Source organism: Epinephelus fuscoguttatus, linkage group LG2 (assembly GCF_011397635.1).
Source record: "Epinephelus fuscoguttatus linkage group LG2, E.fuscoguttatus.final_Chr_v1".
Lineage (NCBI taxonomy): Eukaryota > Metazoa > Chordata > Actinopteri > Perciformes > Serranidae > Epinephelus > Epinephelus fuscoguttatus.
In genome coordinates this window covers 7,326,288-7,342,339 of record NC_064753.1, presented here as the reverse complement: position 1 = coordinate 7,342,339, position 16,052 = coordinate 7,326,288, and the positions used below count along the sequence as shown (strand labels likewise).

At 40.1% G+C, this 16,052-nt stretch overlaps 1 protein-coding gene across 1 annotated transcript; it reads right to left on the bottom strand.

The window, feature by feature from the left end:
- Positions 1 to 2,616: 2,616 nt before the first annotated feature.
- Positions 2,617 to 3,977, bottom strand: LOC125901185 (forkhead box protein B1-like). The gene has a single exon (XM_049596719.1). It carries the CDS (start codon positions 3,559 to 3,561, stop codon positions 2,617 to 2,619), a length of 945 nt encoding a protein of 314 aa, XP_049452676.1. The 5' UTR covers positions 3,562 to 3,977.
- Between the last annotated feature and the right edge of the window lie 12,075 nt (positions 3,978 to 16,052).

Here is a 16,052-nt window from a genome sequence, read left to right as displayed (position 1 = left end):
GTACAAGTATGAAAGTAGGATCAGAAAATATACTTAAAGTATCAAAAGTGAAAGTACTCATAGTGGTAACAAATGACCTCTGGGAGTGTGTTTATTAGATTACTGAAGCATTCATGTGTATGATACACTGTTTCATCAAAAAGTTAAAAGTAACTAACAAGCTGTCATAAATATAATGAATTAAATCTTAAAATGGAAATACTCAAGTAAAGTACAAGTACCTCAAATTTGCACATAAGTATAGGCATTTACATTCCACCACTGCATCTTAGTTTCAGCAGTGTCCGCTGCTGCTGGAAAACTCATGACTTCACAGTCTCTGCTGTGTGGTTATGTAACATAGTGAGGACACTAATTCGTTAAGAGATTGGAGTTTTTTAATTTTGTTTTCACCAAATGTGAACGTGCATTTAAATGAGTTTTGTCAATATTTGAAGACACTGTTTTTAAACTACTGAATAATTATTTAAAACGTTTTGTGTTCTGTAGGTGTGTGACACTTACAAATTAAATTGAACAATATCTGTTCAAATGAAAATGTCTTTCTCCTGTGCTGCATCACTGTTACAGTTAATATGTGAACATACAGAATATGTCATTATAGTCATTTTAAAACAGCACGCAGCTTCAGTCACAGTTTACAGTAACTCTTACGGCCCATAATTTGGGGCCTGTTAATTTTAATGTCAAATATTTGACAGTGTCAGTGTCTCTGGTACATATCCTGTACCTTCAGTTTGGGGATTTTCCAGCTCTCAGATCAGCTGAAGGATTTACAAACAGAACTTGTCTCTACATGTTGAGAAATTCTCCAACAGGTGGGAAATATGGACAAAACAAATATAGACATATAATTATCACAATGTAATCAATCACTATTGCTGATAAATTGCAGCTTTCTAACTGTAAAAATAAATGTTTATTATCTAAAAAGTTTTTTAGGTAGTTTATTTTTTAGAGATCATTAGAACAAATTGAAAATGTACATCCGTAGTTCAGATTTTGGTCAAATTGAATTTTCTTAGAAAAACATGGAGCACATCTCGACATGTGGTCAAAGTTTCATGATACCTGAAGTAACAGTGAGCCAGAATATCTAAAAGTCACAAGCAGTTTTCAAGCAGAAACAGAGCTCCTGAAAACTGGACATTTTGAAGATACAATATTTTTACCAGACAAAAGCCATATTACGCAATCCCATGATAAATGTGAAATCTTAATTCGCTTTGTCACCAGTGACTTCAGCTGTCAGATTAATGGAGTGAAAAGTTACATTTTCCCTAGAAGAAATCTCTGAAATGTAGGCCTAAAATCTTCCAGAAAAAAAAAACAATTTGTAAATTGAATAAAATTGACTCAGTGTGTGTGTGTGTGTGTGTGTGTGTGTGTGTGTGTGTGTGTGTGAATAACAGGCCTCTTCACTACTTTTTTGGTGTTTTTATTCCCAGGAAGGTTTTTTTAATGGATCTGGATGAGCAGACAGAGCGCAGGGAATAAAAAGCCCGTTGTTGATGTTCATGCTTTATGCTTTCAGCCCAAGAAACTCACAAACACGGAATTATTTTACTTTTTCAGACAGCAGGAGCATGCAGCAGTACAAATACACAGACAGCGGGTCATTTGAACACCACAGCGTTTAAAAAAAACAAACAAAAAAACTTTAAATTAAACCAACACGGCTGTCAGCTACTGAAAAAAAAAAACCATTTAGATTTCATATTTTAAAAAGTGCATCAGAGACAGTAGATCCTTGCATTCATGGTCAGATATCTCCAGTGGTTTTCTTTTTAAACTATGCTGAACCTCTGACATAAATATATGATTTCAAGTCTTATTTAATCTTTTTTTTTTTTTTTATCTCTGCGATTGTTCATATCAATTACAAAAAATAATACTAATAATAATAATAAAAAAAGGAAAAAACGGCTGGGTAATTATTTGGTTCACTAAATGCTGTTTGCATTTTTATGAAGATTTTCCTCTCGTGCTCTGTTGCGTTAAAACTTTTGGAAGGAAAATCCTGCAAGTTGAAAAACTAACTTGCCTTTAAGTTTCACTTTTGTTTCGGGAGCAGAAAGGAAACAGCAGAGAGGCTGAAGTGAAGTGGAAACAAATCTTTAAGAGTCATTAATCTGAGAGCTTTCTTTCAGTTTGAGAAGAAAAGGCTTCAAACACAAAAGATCCGGATAATTTGTCACGACACGATCCGACCGGTAACACCAAGTCAGTCTGCTGTGAAGGAATGTGGAGAGAAACAGATTAAACTGTCTAAATGATTTTTGTTTGTCATAATTCTGAAATAACGTTGTTTCACAAGAAATACAAATTAATGTTTTTCCTAAATGATATTTGTGTTGTTTGCTGGAGGCCAGAGGTCAACCTGCTGTTTCTTCACAAGATGGGGAAAACATGTTCACGTTTGATGGATGAATTTCTTTCTTTTCAGAGAAACAAAACCGACAGAAATATCCTAATAATTAACGCACATCCTCGCATTCGACACTTTGTGTCCTGGAGATGAAACACTGCTTTGGAGTTGAAGAAGTTCGTCATTTTCCCTTTCGCAGAGGTTTTTTTTTTTCCTTTATAAAAAAAGAGAACAAAGTCAGATTCCAGTCAGTGCACCGCCACCGTGGACTGCAACGCCGCAGATGCCGGGGAGGACAGCGCCTCTCCGGGCGCGGCCGGGCTGCTTTGACCGGTGGCTGTCTGCGGGGAGGTGGGGCTCAGAGACTGGGGAGAGTTCGCCAGGAAAGCCGGGATGTGTGTGGGCAGCCCCGGCAGGCCCGGCATTGAAGCGGGCGTAGGTTTGATGGGCACCGGGATGGCGGGCAGAGTCTGTCCGCCGTGACAGATGGACTTGAGCGGCATGCCGTAGGCGGAGTAGTCGCTGGCCATGGAGATGGGAGCCGCGGTGTCCATCATCCCGGAGCCGTACATGTGCGGCCAGGCCGGGGTCAGCTGGTTGTGGAGCGGGTACCCGGTGGTGGAAAAGGCCGCGAGCCCGCCCGGCATCTTGTACTCTCTGGCGATGATGTTCTCGATGGCAAACGGGTGTTTGAAGCTGGATGGCTGAGACACGGAGCTCAGGTTGTATCCGCCCGGCATCTGCGGGAGGTGCGCGGCCGCGTGCAGCGCGCTGAGACGCAGCTTGGCCTGCTGCTGCAGGTAATGGGCGGCATCCTGCGGCTTGCTGGGTGCCAGCGGGTCCGTGACCTGCATGCCGCCCACTTTAAAACGCTTCCTGCGCCGCAGAAAACTCCCGTTCTCAAACATGTCGCCGCAGCTCGGGTGCAGAGCCCAAAAACTGCCCTTACCGGGCTGGTCCGGTCTGCGGGGGATCTTAATAAAACAGTCATTAAAAGAGAGGTTGTGCCGCAGAGAGTTCTGCCACCGCTGCGTGTTCTCCCGGTAGTACGGGAACCGGTCCATGATGAACTTGTAAATCTCACTGAGGGGGAGCATCTTCTCCGGGCAGCTCTGGATGGCCATGGCCGTGAGGGAGATGTAAGAATATGGAGGCTTCTGGTCGCTGTACGTGTTCCTCCCCGGGCGAGGCATTATTCTGCTGAACCGGGCCGGACCGGGCCGGGCCGGGATAAGTTTACTCTCAGTCTGCAGAGAGCAGAACAGACTCGCCTCACTTTTTACAAACTTTGTCCAAACAGTTCCAACTCTTCAAAACACCGTTACGCACGAAAAGAAACTTGCCTGGTATTTGGCACACATGGTCCTGGCTTGTACGCACACTGCTGGAGCCACAACTCCGCCTTCAAGTTGAGGAAAAGTTCTAGAAGCCGCTGCTTCCTCGTCTCTACCCTGTCTGCCAGCTGCGGGTCCCCGGCAGGTGCAGCGCGGTGTACGTCCTCCTCCTGCCCCGCTGCTGAGCTGCGCTAAGCGGCTGCTGCTGCCTCCTCCATGTCCCTCTCTCGGTCTGTCCCGTCTGTGGGCTGGACGGCGGTGACAGGAGCAGAAAAGACCCCTGGAGAGGAGCTTCATTAATGGGCCACTTCTTCACCATCACATGATCATAGACAGGAGGAGGAGGGGGAGGGAGGGGACTCGGGGGGGAAACTGGGGCACAGTGTGGTTTCATTTACACGTATTTACATGGACGCACTGAGCCAACACAAGTCATTTTCATTTGAAGAAGCGGCGGCAAAAAGAGTCGAGAAACGCCGAGCAGAGAAGCCTGATTTCCGGGGATGTTTGTGACGGAGCTGCGCTGCGCTCTGTGGAGGTATGTTGATGTGTTTGGCAACATTTTAGGCACAGTGTGTATGTGTGTGTGTTCGTGTGTGTGGACGGAGGGGGGTGTTGGGTGCCCCTCACCAATTTGCATTGACAAATAGAGCCGCTGAGAGCTGCTGTTTGAGCGGCTTTAATAGCAATTTGCTTTGTTTCTGTTTTATGTCGTTTTTTTTTCTTTCACAGCAGATCTGAAGCTGCTGCACTCAGCCTGCTGCAACCACATCAAATGATCGTCAGGATGAAATAAAGATGGATTTAAAACAATCTCAATATTGGGCAATCATTTCTTAACATGTTTAAAACACCTTAATGATCTCTTAATTTATGCACACACACCGTGATAAATTAACGGCCTTTTAAATGGCTGAATTTAGGCTAAGTGAACTCCATCTCTTTGTTGCGCGTTCCCAAATCGGTCTTCAGTGATGTTTACTACAGGACTTTATCACACTGAATGAAGCCAACATCCTCTAAAAGAAACTTGAAATTTGCTTCATCATCTCCCAGTTTTTGCGAACATGTTAAATTTCCTCCAGCCGCTGAATTTGACTCCTCAATTTTACGTATTTAAAAAGACTTTTACCACTAAATGTAACGGACTGAGACACAGATGGAGTAATTAAGGCTTTATTTGAGGGACTAAATTAACTCGTTATACGGATTTTAAATCGCTAAATATAAATGTCTAATTTTGCCTTTGATGAACTCTTAAAGCACTCCATCATTATAGAGATAACAGCGAACTGATGAAGCTTCATTTCAGTTCTTTTATGTAGCCTATTTTCAGACACTTTATACTTTTTCCTTCATTGTTTTTTTTTTCAGTTTTGCTTTTAATTATTATTATTAGTAGTAGTTTTTGTAATAGTATTATCAGTATTTTAAAATTAAATCAAAACAAGTTATTAGTTTAAAATATTACACATCTTTAAAGTCAGCATTTTATTATCCAGAGCGACGCGAGTTTATCTTCTGCGAACTTTAAAGAACTTCAGTTTTTAAGTTTTTCTGTTGTGAAAAAAGTAAATTTATTGAGGACAATTTACGTTGCGCACACGCACGCGGGACAAAATTATCTTATTGTCACCATTATTATTGTTGTTACTATAAATCAAAGTAAGCATGGAAATTCGCCGGCTTTATTATTAGCATGATTACAATTATAATCGCTATCACGCAATAATAAATAACCAAGTACGTGTCATGTGACAGACTTAATTTATTACACTTATAATGTTTAATAAGCAATTTAATTATGTGCGAGAGTCATTAGTTAATTGATGGACTGATTGATTTAATTGATTCACGAGACAATAATTAATAAACAGTGAAGAGTTAAAGACAGAATTATTATTCAAACATATTCAGAAAAACAAAATGGTCAAAACTACAAACATTAAATCCGAGGTTGTTTTTTTTAGTTAGTTATCATGACAGTATTATAACATCATTGTGACGTGATTTAAAAAACAGCTGGTAATATTTGTGCTTAATTTTTTTTTCCGTTTTGTTTGTGTCTCCAAAGGGCAGCATATGTTTTATTGTATTTCATATGACATGAGATAAATGAGTGGTGACAAACGGCAGCAGACAGTTTGTGTGTCAGTGTTTCTGAGGGAGGATTTAAACTGGAGGAGCCGGAGGTTTTAATATTCCCAGAGGACACAGAGGAGGGGCGGGGGGAGGAGGGGGTGACACCAAACAGCCACTTTCACACGTCTGACCTTTGACCTGTGAGCTGATAATCTGACGGAGAGCGTTCAGGATGCAGGGACACGCTCCGACAACACACACACACACACACACACACACACACACACACACACACACACTCCGCAGCCGAGCGACGATGGGGAGAAACATTCAATTAAGAGTTCATCAGATCAGAGAGAGTTTCAATTATACAGCACCGTCATTATCATTATTATAATTATTGTTTTTGTTATAGATTATTTATCATTCAAATATTTTTATCGGATGCATTTCGGTTTAGTTTTTTTACTGTAGATTTATGAGTTCATTTCTGTCATATTTCCACTACATTAGGCTATCATATGGTGTGTTTTCATTATTTTAAAATGTTGCAATAATTTTATTATCATTTAAGAAAAACGAATTTTGTGTTTCTGAAGATTAAAAATAGTTAAATTAAAAGAAAATTGTTAATTCTTAGTTACAGTTTTCTCTCAGCTTGTGTTTAAATCTTCTTCCTGTACCTTTACACGGAAATGCTTCTATTTTGTAATTCATTGAAAATGAAATAATTTATTAATTAGTTATTATTATTTATTATTAGTTTTCTTTACTTAGTTAAAGTGTAACATTTACCCATTTATTTGTATTAACATAACCTGCAGTTTGTTTTAGCTTTGTGTTGCCTTGAATACGTTTTCTTTATACAGTTTATACAACCTACAATTTATACAATTAGGCCTATTAGCATTATTATACATTTAAATAGTGTCACTTTAATGTGATATAAATGATGACGCCCCCCAATACACCCAATATTAAGATAAACAAACAAACACACAAACAAACAAGCAAACAAAGGGGAAACAGTTGAAGGAGGTGGAGGGGGGCGAGTGACTGATTTTTACATTTAATGTAAATGTTTGCACACCAGCTATGGAAATGAAGATCAGAGTTTAAATTTTAAAGCCTCTCTGTCATCCTGCCAGAGGTTTATGATTGGTTACACTGCAGCCAATCAGAGAGCAAGACAATATCAGTATAATCATCCTTATGTAATCCCTATAGTAAAAAAGAAATATTAATACTAATATTATGAATGTATATTTTCTTGAAAACCTAAGCTAGATAATTGAATGCTGTAGGACAGAAACAGCCTGCAGAGTTTTGTCCAAAGATGAATGGAGTCAAACAGCATCAGATCTTTCTGAGCACATTTTATAGATTAGTATTGTATTAATATGTTTTTGAGCATATAGCTTTTGATTATCTTTAGTTTTGTGGTTAACAGTGTTTTCTTTGTCCATCTGTTGCTAGTGAGCTGCTGCACACACTTGTCCTCACAGGAATAAATAAAGTTGCACCAAATTGAATTAAACACAACATTTATTACTACTGTGTCTGAACTTCACAAAAACTAAGAGTAGTAATGATGACAAAATGAATGAATATTATTGTAATTATACTAATGATAATAATAATAATAAGCAGCAGATTGTAACATTAAACTTTAACAGTTATGACAATTCAACAAGCTGTCAATTAATTAGCAGGGGGATTCTGTGTGTGCGTGTGTGATGTCAGGCGAGAGCAAACACGCTGAGTAGAAAACATAATGAAGATACGTTGTCGTCTACAGACTGTATGAACCCATTTGTTTTTTGTTTTGCAGAGGTTGCAGTCAGACGAAACACAACTATAGAATCCATGGACACCCGGACGAACACACTGCTAATATTGTCCTGCATCCAGTAAAGCAGAGTTTACTTGTCACATACACAAACACCTGAGTGCTGTCCTGCATGCAGTGAGGTCTCCCGGAGAGCTCAGTGTCAATGACAGAGATTTCCTTTTGGCTCAAACCTTCCTCACTGAGTGTTACAGTTTGTTATGAGACACAGATATGACTCCACCTAGCCTCACACCTCCAGTCTCCACAGGAAAGCATTCATTTTTTTGAAAAATTGCAGCACAAAAGTCAAATGCTAAGTCTAGTCAGTTTATTTTATACAATCCAATGTCACAAGTCACAAATCACAAATCCGTCAGGGGGGCTTTACAATCTGTACAGCATAAGGCATCCTCTGTCCTTAGACCCTTGATTCAGAAAAGGACAAACTCTCCTCCAAAAAGTTAGACATTAAAAGAAAAAGGGAGAAAGCTCTGGAGGAGCAGCAGAGAAGGATCCCTATTCCAGGACGGACAGGAAATAAATGTCAGAATAGACCAAAGTCAGGATGACAAAATATTCAGTATTAAACCAGGAAGTCATGTGACCTTGTTTATGGTGCAACTGAGTGAATTTAAGTCTAGAGACTCAGATCCTTTTCCAGACCCACAGCTGACTTTGGCTTCTTAATATTAAACAACATCTGTTGTTTTATGTCAGTCTTCCTCAAAGTTTTTCTTTGTGCCAATTAATAATAAAATCAACAACAAATCTGAATAGGGCTTTACAATCTGTACAGCATAAGGCATCCTCTGTCCTTAGACCCTCGATTCAGAAAAGGACAAACTCTCCTCCAAAAAGTTAGACATTAAAAGAAAAAGGGAGAAAGCTCTGGAGGAGCAGCAGAGAAGGATCCCTATTCCAGGACGGACAGGAAATAAATGTCAGAATAGACCAAAGTCAGGATGACAAAATATTCAGTATTAAACCAGGAAGTCATGTGACCTTGTTTATGGTGCAACTGAGTGAATTTAAGTCTAGAGACTCAGATCCTTTTCCAGACCCACAGCTGACTTTGGCTTCTTAATATTAAACAACATCTGTTGTTTTATGTCAGTCTTCCTCAAAGCTTTTCTTTGTGCCAATTAATAATAAAATCAACAACAAATCTGAATAAAGAAAGTCTCAAATGTATATTAGTAACTTCCTCGTCCTTGTATTTACTTGATTATGATTATAGCTGGAAAATTACAACATATTACAATTAAAACTTTTAAATACCATAATTAGTTGGTATAAGTTACATTTATATCGTACTAATATGCAACAAGAAATATATTTTGCTGCCTGAATTTTGCTGATCAACATAACAAAACGTGACAGAATAAACTGGTAGTATTTGGACAGGGTTGGATCATCACACCAGAGACACCACAGTCTTTACAGAACTTCACCAAGAGCTCCATCTGCATTGTCTTACCCAAACTTTCCCAAACTTTAACCACACCAGCAACCCAATCAGAATAAATGTTGGTATTGTTACATTTGTACATTATCATGTAGTGTATGTTGTTCTGCATCTCTTTATGTTTCAACAACGCTGTCCTTAGTGTGTGGTTAGGTTAAGGCACAAAAACCACTTGGTTATTGCTCTAAAAACATCATGTTTTGCTGAACATACCTGCTTTTTATGGCACTATCCCCGGTGGAAACACAGTGACAGCTCACTATAAAACACCCACATTTGGTGGCTAAAAATCCACTGAAAACACAACAATGACTCGATAAATAACTCGATAAACAACGGTTTGCAGCTTGGTAAGGAAACTTGCTGAGGTGACAAATCCACCATTGCCTCCACCTCCTGATGACAAAGTCAGCTCATACCCTAACTCGCATGAGAAACGCTGATATAATTCATATGAAATGTGCAAATGTAACGTATTTGTGTTTTGCAGAAAACATGTTCTCATCCCAACGTGTCAAATATCACCGCTTGATCTGTGGAGTTTCATGTCTACATATGATGTCAATTCATACTTGTTACATGCATTATGTCTTTTCAAAATACATGTCTGTTTTCACAAGACATGTACAGTTTCTGCTTGTTAGATGTCTACTGTCTTTTTCAAAATAGACTTACAGTGTGTGCAAAATGCCTCGTATTTCCTTGTGTAACAAAAGCACGTGGTTAAGTTTAGGCAACAAACATGGGAAGCAAACAGTGGGTCTGTGGCTGAAAGCCCATCAACTGCCCCTCCTGTCCTTTAGGGACTTTTCAGCTCCTTATACCTTTCACAGCAGTATGATACACCACCAGGCAGCATCAGTTTATGACACCACCCGGTGGTGTATCATATCGCCATAAAAGGGGCTTTTTTATATTGAAGTATTAAAGTTTAAAAACATCACTTCTAGCAGACAGAGTTGCCTCAGGAGGACAGTGCAGAAACAATTAAGATGTTCAAGTCTTAAATTGAGCAGATATACACAGTTGGGAAATGTGAGATGGATATAATGGACACTATTTAAGTGTTGTTGTCAGAGTTAAAAAAAAACCCAAAACATTTACATCCTTTTATGTGGCACAAAAAAAATAACAAAAACCTCCCGTAAAGAATCCAAACTAAAACTATTACAATCTATAGGTCTGGACTCATTCAGTATTTTATTTTCTTATTGTCTACAAATCTCATGTTTGGATTCAAACCAACAATGTGTTAGCCAGTCTCTCAATACTTTCTGACTCCTATCTCCCAATACCGAGCCCACTGGTCCCTACAGGAGACGTAAATCGTCGTAAATATATGTTTTTATTAAAAAACAAGTCTCAGTAGTTCCATGTAACAGCTGCTCACTGGCCTCACAATGGTCACAAAGTTTGTGACCAAAAGACCAACTTATGTCAGCGTTCTTTGGTTTGTGAGGAGGATCTGTCGGTTCACAGGATTGGATTAATGTCAAGAGAAAAATGAACAGATAATGTCTGATGCGTTGTTTTGTCAGTAACAAACAAACATCTGGTGCTGATAATTTTGTTTTCCTGAAATATGACGTTCTTTAAAAATCAGGAAACACTCTTGCAGCTTGGTGAAACAACCGCCTGAGCTGCAGCGGTGAGAACTGTGAGTGTGTGTGTGTGTGTGTGTGTGTGTGTGTGTGTGTGTTTTGGGGGTTTTAAAATGCAGAGTAGTAGCAGTGACTGGGGTGCTTCAGCACGCTCCTCATCATCCCCCAACACTTCAGCTGCACCCAGAGTTAGAAAGGAGGCAGAGCACGAACACACACCCATACACACACACACACACACACACACACACACACACACACACACACACACACACACGCACACACACTGAGCACTTTACGTTGTTGGAGGCAGATGGAGAGCCGATAAGTTGTAGTACATCCTCAGGGGAACATGAGAGTCAACAGCAGATTTTCATGTAAAAATAACCAGTGGCAGTGGATAGATGTTGCTCTGAACCAAAGTGTTGAACAGGCAGACAGATGTTAGAATCCTTGAAGGCCCTGCACACCCAAACAGGTGTTTTCACTCAGGCAGGAGTTTGGTGAAGCTAAGCTGAAACCACAAAAGGTCACTTAACCTCATGGAACTCTAAACAATATCACATGGTTTCCTTCTTTGCTCTATAGACTGTATAAAGAAGTAGATGTAGCTACTGTGACATCACCCATTGGTTTGTTGGCAGTCGCCATCTTGGACTTTTGGAGCCAGGAGTGACTGTCTTAAAAGGGCGGTGCTGTGGAGGAGCGAGGAGTGGATCTGACTGAGAACCTGACAACACTGTCATGGTAGCGACTTGTCAATCAAAAGGTAGCCACGCCCAAAGCATACCCTGCTTTATCTTCTATTTCATTCTGAATGGGACCAAAATGTACAAAATGAAAATCAAGTATTTTGGACTCATTATTGACTCTCAAACTCAGTTTTATCCACCAACACGCCATTGATGTTCTTACATGAAGACAGCAAAGACTCCTTGTCACCCCTAACTTCACCTCCTGTTGTTGCTTTACAAAACTGCTTCTTCAGCTCACTGACTGTCACCAACACAAACAAACCTAGCAGTATCAGAGTCATCCGCTTTCCTCCACCTGTCCTCTCACACCTCAATAACAGAGCTCACACTCTTCACATCACTGCTGTGTGGCTGCATCAACTTTGTCCCTTCTGCCAAATTAGCCCTGAACAAACTGCCACACTGAGGCTATGTGTTTATAATGTACGTGAAGTTTTTAGGAGCATGGATGTGTTTACATGACTATATGTCCACAGTTTCTGTTTTTCCCTGTGAGATATGAACATGTGCAGATTCCCTCCTAGGACAATTAAGTCAACAATAACATCTAAAGTCTCATCATATCGTACTATAATGTGCTGTGTGGTGTTTTGAAGTCTGATAAAAGTTTAAAGTTAAAGATGTGTTCGGCCAAATTTATAGTTCCTGCAATTGTTCAGTCGCAATCTGGACATTTTACCATGTGAACATGTAACAGAAAAGTAATGCCTGTACACATGTACAATGTACAGGCATTACAGTGTTAGTGTTGTGTTCACTTAGAGGAAATAAATCCAGTTTGTCCTGTTTGTTTTTCACTTAAACAAAATTCTAATGTCTTAGAGCGGTTTCTCAATTTCACTGCTGCAAAGATTTCTTCTGTGTTTTCTTGTAACAATAATTCTAAAATGACAGAGAGGAAATAAAATTTAAGATCCATGTTTACTGTCTTTGGTTTGTTGTTTTTTCACCATGTCATCATGTCGGTAAACACTGGTAACCACATACCATGATGAGCTCAGTGTACAGGTATTAAACATCAAACTAAATAACCTGAACCTGTGTGTGTTTCCTCTGTTACAGATTTAAATATTCCTCTGGTGTCGACTCATCGAGCACTGCCGTGGCTCCAATTTGTGACGGATTAATGACGACCCCCCCCGCTGCTGCTGCCGCCACTGCAGGTTGGCCGGGCCCTTATTATGAAATAAATGAATGGGTGCCACTGAATGTGTCATGGCCGTTACCACCCAGCACGCAGCCTACAACCCCACCCCCCCCTTTCGCCTCCACCACCGCCCCCAGTCAGAGCTGGTGGCCTCCATTAAAGCTGCTGATTTATCAGGAGGGGGAGAGAATTCAAAACAATGTAAATCACTCAATTACACTGTTTGAATATGGAGGGGCATAGGGGATACAGTAGGGGGGGCTGATAGAGGAGCAGAAGAGACCCGCCCCGCAAACACCACCAGCGCATTACAATGTGGTTCAAAGTCCCAGTTATATGGGAATGTTCCTATAGCGTCTGATAACTTTCTCTACTTGTTCAGACATCAGCAGGACTAAACCAAAAGAGAGCTGTGGGCTGAGGGTGGGGACATGCTGTGGACTCAAAAGCCCCATTTCCTCCAAACACTTTTGGTATGGTACCTTTGTAGCCAAAAGTAACTCTAGACATTGCACCTAGACCCTAAGTCCCTTTTGTGTTTTCACCGCAGACAATACTGTTTAATGTGGACTGGGTTGTTGTCACTCACTGCTCCATCCAGCACTCACTGTATTTCCTCATCGCTGATGGACAGAGGGAAGTCTGCACCTCAATTATCGTCCACAGAACGGGGTCGCACTCCGACATTTTCAGAATAAAATAGAACAGGCTGCAGTGAGAGTCTCTCTCCATGGGATATTTAAAAACTGTGGGTTCTAACCCTTCTCAGGCAAGCACAGGGGTTTAGTGTTGCCGTAGCCCACAGGAACAACGCTCTGTGACGCTTTTGTTTTGTTTTGTTTTGTTTTTTTTCCAGTGAGGATTAGAATATATGCAGTTTTAATAATCCGGTCCAATATATAATATATAATATATATATTTAAAGGCTTGAAGATCCACTCATTACAAAAAGTGTGTGTCACCCAAGAGAGACAACAAAAACTCATAGAATGGTCAAAGTTGTCATATTGAAATTTAAGGTGTGCTGATGGATTCACATCATCAGCTCATGCATTGATTAACATTAAAGTAAACATTCCACCTTAAGTCGGCTCGGTGAATATTTTTTTTCTTAGTCTGCAGCTGCTGCAAGAGACAGTAAAACATCCCTTCATTTTATAGTTATGATTTACTAATCTATGTTAAACTTGTCACGGTATGAACAGTGGTTACATAAGCCTCAAAACCAGCCACAACTCAGCCCTGAACAGAGTGAGTGTCTGCTATTGACCAATCAAAGGACTGCAGTGTTCACAGCTCCACCAGTGCCAGATCTGTGTGTTAGGTACCCCAACAGAGGGGTGACCAAAAATCGGATTCGCAGATTGATCTCTAGCCCCTCCAGTCCACATGTGGAAGTATCCTTAGGCAAGATGGCTGTTCCATTGGCGTGTGACTATGTTTAAGCCTTGGCTACCAGTGTATGAATGTGTGTGTGAATGGGTGAATGTGACATGAATGTTAAAATGCTTTGAGTGGTCAGAAGACTAGAAAGTACTATACAAGTGCAGGTCCATTTATTTAGAAATTCTTAAGTTATAATTCACACAATTCTATTAAAGTGATTCGGAGATGCTGTATTGAGGTGATGTATCGTCGTGCACAACACACAACACCAGAGGCCAGTCTCTTCTGGTGGAAAAGGCAGCTGAGATGAGAAAGATGGTGACTGTGAGCGGTGGGGATAACCAATGCGTTCTCATTCGAACTCGTCAAATGTCTTCGTTTCAATTTCACTGTCAATTACGTGTGTTACATGCATTATGTCTTTTCAAAGTACACTTCTGTTTTCACAGGAAATGTACAGTTTCTGCTCTTCAGACTGCAGTCTTTTTAAAAATAACTTTACACGGTCAGTTTCACATTCAGTGGGTTCCTGGGTGTAAATCCAGGTTTATCTGACCTCAGCATATCATCATATACCATATACCCCGGTGAAATGTATGGAAAGTATGAAGGTATGAAAAAATAGATAACACCCAAGTCTCGACTCCAACAAATTTTGCTGGAATAAAAGAGGATTTCTATCCTGACTGAGTACAAATTTTAACCAAGTTTCCAGAAAAAAGTCAAAATAAAATCTAAACTGCTGAATGCTTATTTCTGTCCACTTCCAATGAATATGAGTTCATTGGTTGATGGAGATAAACAGCTGATGGAGAGAATTCTCCAGGCAGTGCCATTATCACGTCCATCGCACCAACTGGTGGGAATTCATGTCTTATCATGTCTTTACATTAACTTTACATGTATACTTCACATGTACATGTTTTACCCATGCCCGGTATGAACACAACATTAAACCCCTGCTGAAGAAGAAGAGGACAAAACAAGATGAGGTGACACAGCTCTGGTCAAAGCTCAGATGACATTAAACCATGTACATGATGAATACTTAACATGTTTTATGTATTAATGTGAGGAACATTACAGTTTCCTCAATAAAATGATCAGAAACAGACTGACACAAGCTGAGGTGGTCACGCTGTCTGAATATAAAGGAACAAACCACCAACAAATATGAATTTAAGACATAAAAACTTCACATTGAGCAATGATTGAAAAATGATTCAAGGCAATGGATTTGACCAATATACTCCTCAAGCCTCCATCCAGTCACCATGTTTGAAGATGGACATTTAAACACTCAGAGGAAAGGTCAAAAGTTAAGTACACACAATCCTGACCTCCTGGGTAGCACTCTTATTTCCCTCCTGCTGTCAGGAGATCAGCGGGCATCATACACACTTCTGGAGTCTGTTCGTGAACTAATCCAACACAGTTCCACTTTCAGCAGCCTGCATTGTCTTCATCAGGAAGCTTCAGTTGAACATCTGCACTTTATTTGTCCATTTTTTACTTTCAGTGGTCACATGACTCGTTACCAAACACCAAAGACACGTTCAGCATTGATGGGAAAAGTTAAAGCTGCATTCCTGAAATAAGCCGTAGACAAAACAGCTAACATATCATCTTATGAAGTATGAGATGTTCACATGTTATCACACAGTTGCTTCCACATCCAGCAGACACAGAGACACAGGATTACATATTGAGCTATACAATCAAATATAAGAAAAGATTCAAACAGTAAAAGTTGGAACCAGAGAATATGGGCTTTTACTTTTTTCTAAACAAAAAAAAAAAAAAAAACCCAACTCAAAATATTTAATCACCAGTCAAAATCACTGCCGATAATGTTTTGTTAATCGGCTAATCAACGGACGGATGGATTGGATTGGTGTTGTGTTGTGTTGATGTTTGCTGTGCTCTGGCTGGATCTGTGAAGCAAGGCACCAAGGCTGCCAGCATCGCTGGTTTGATTCCCGGCAGGGTCTGTGAGTTCAGCAGGTGTGTGTCTACTCACGCTCGAGTGTCTCTCTGCGTTCGGGAGGCGATTACTTCAATTAAACCGCTGATTAAGCAAATT

Bases quoted from the DNA above. Each gene is read 5' to 3' on its own strand.
- LOC125901185 (XM_049596719.1), bottom strand. From the start codon at position 3,561: ATGCCTCGCCCGGGGAGGAACACGTACAGCGACCAGAAGCCTCCATAT.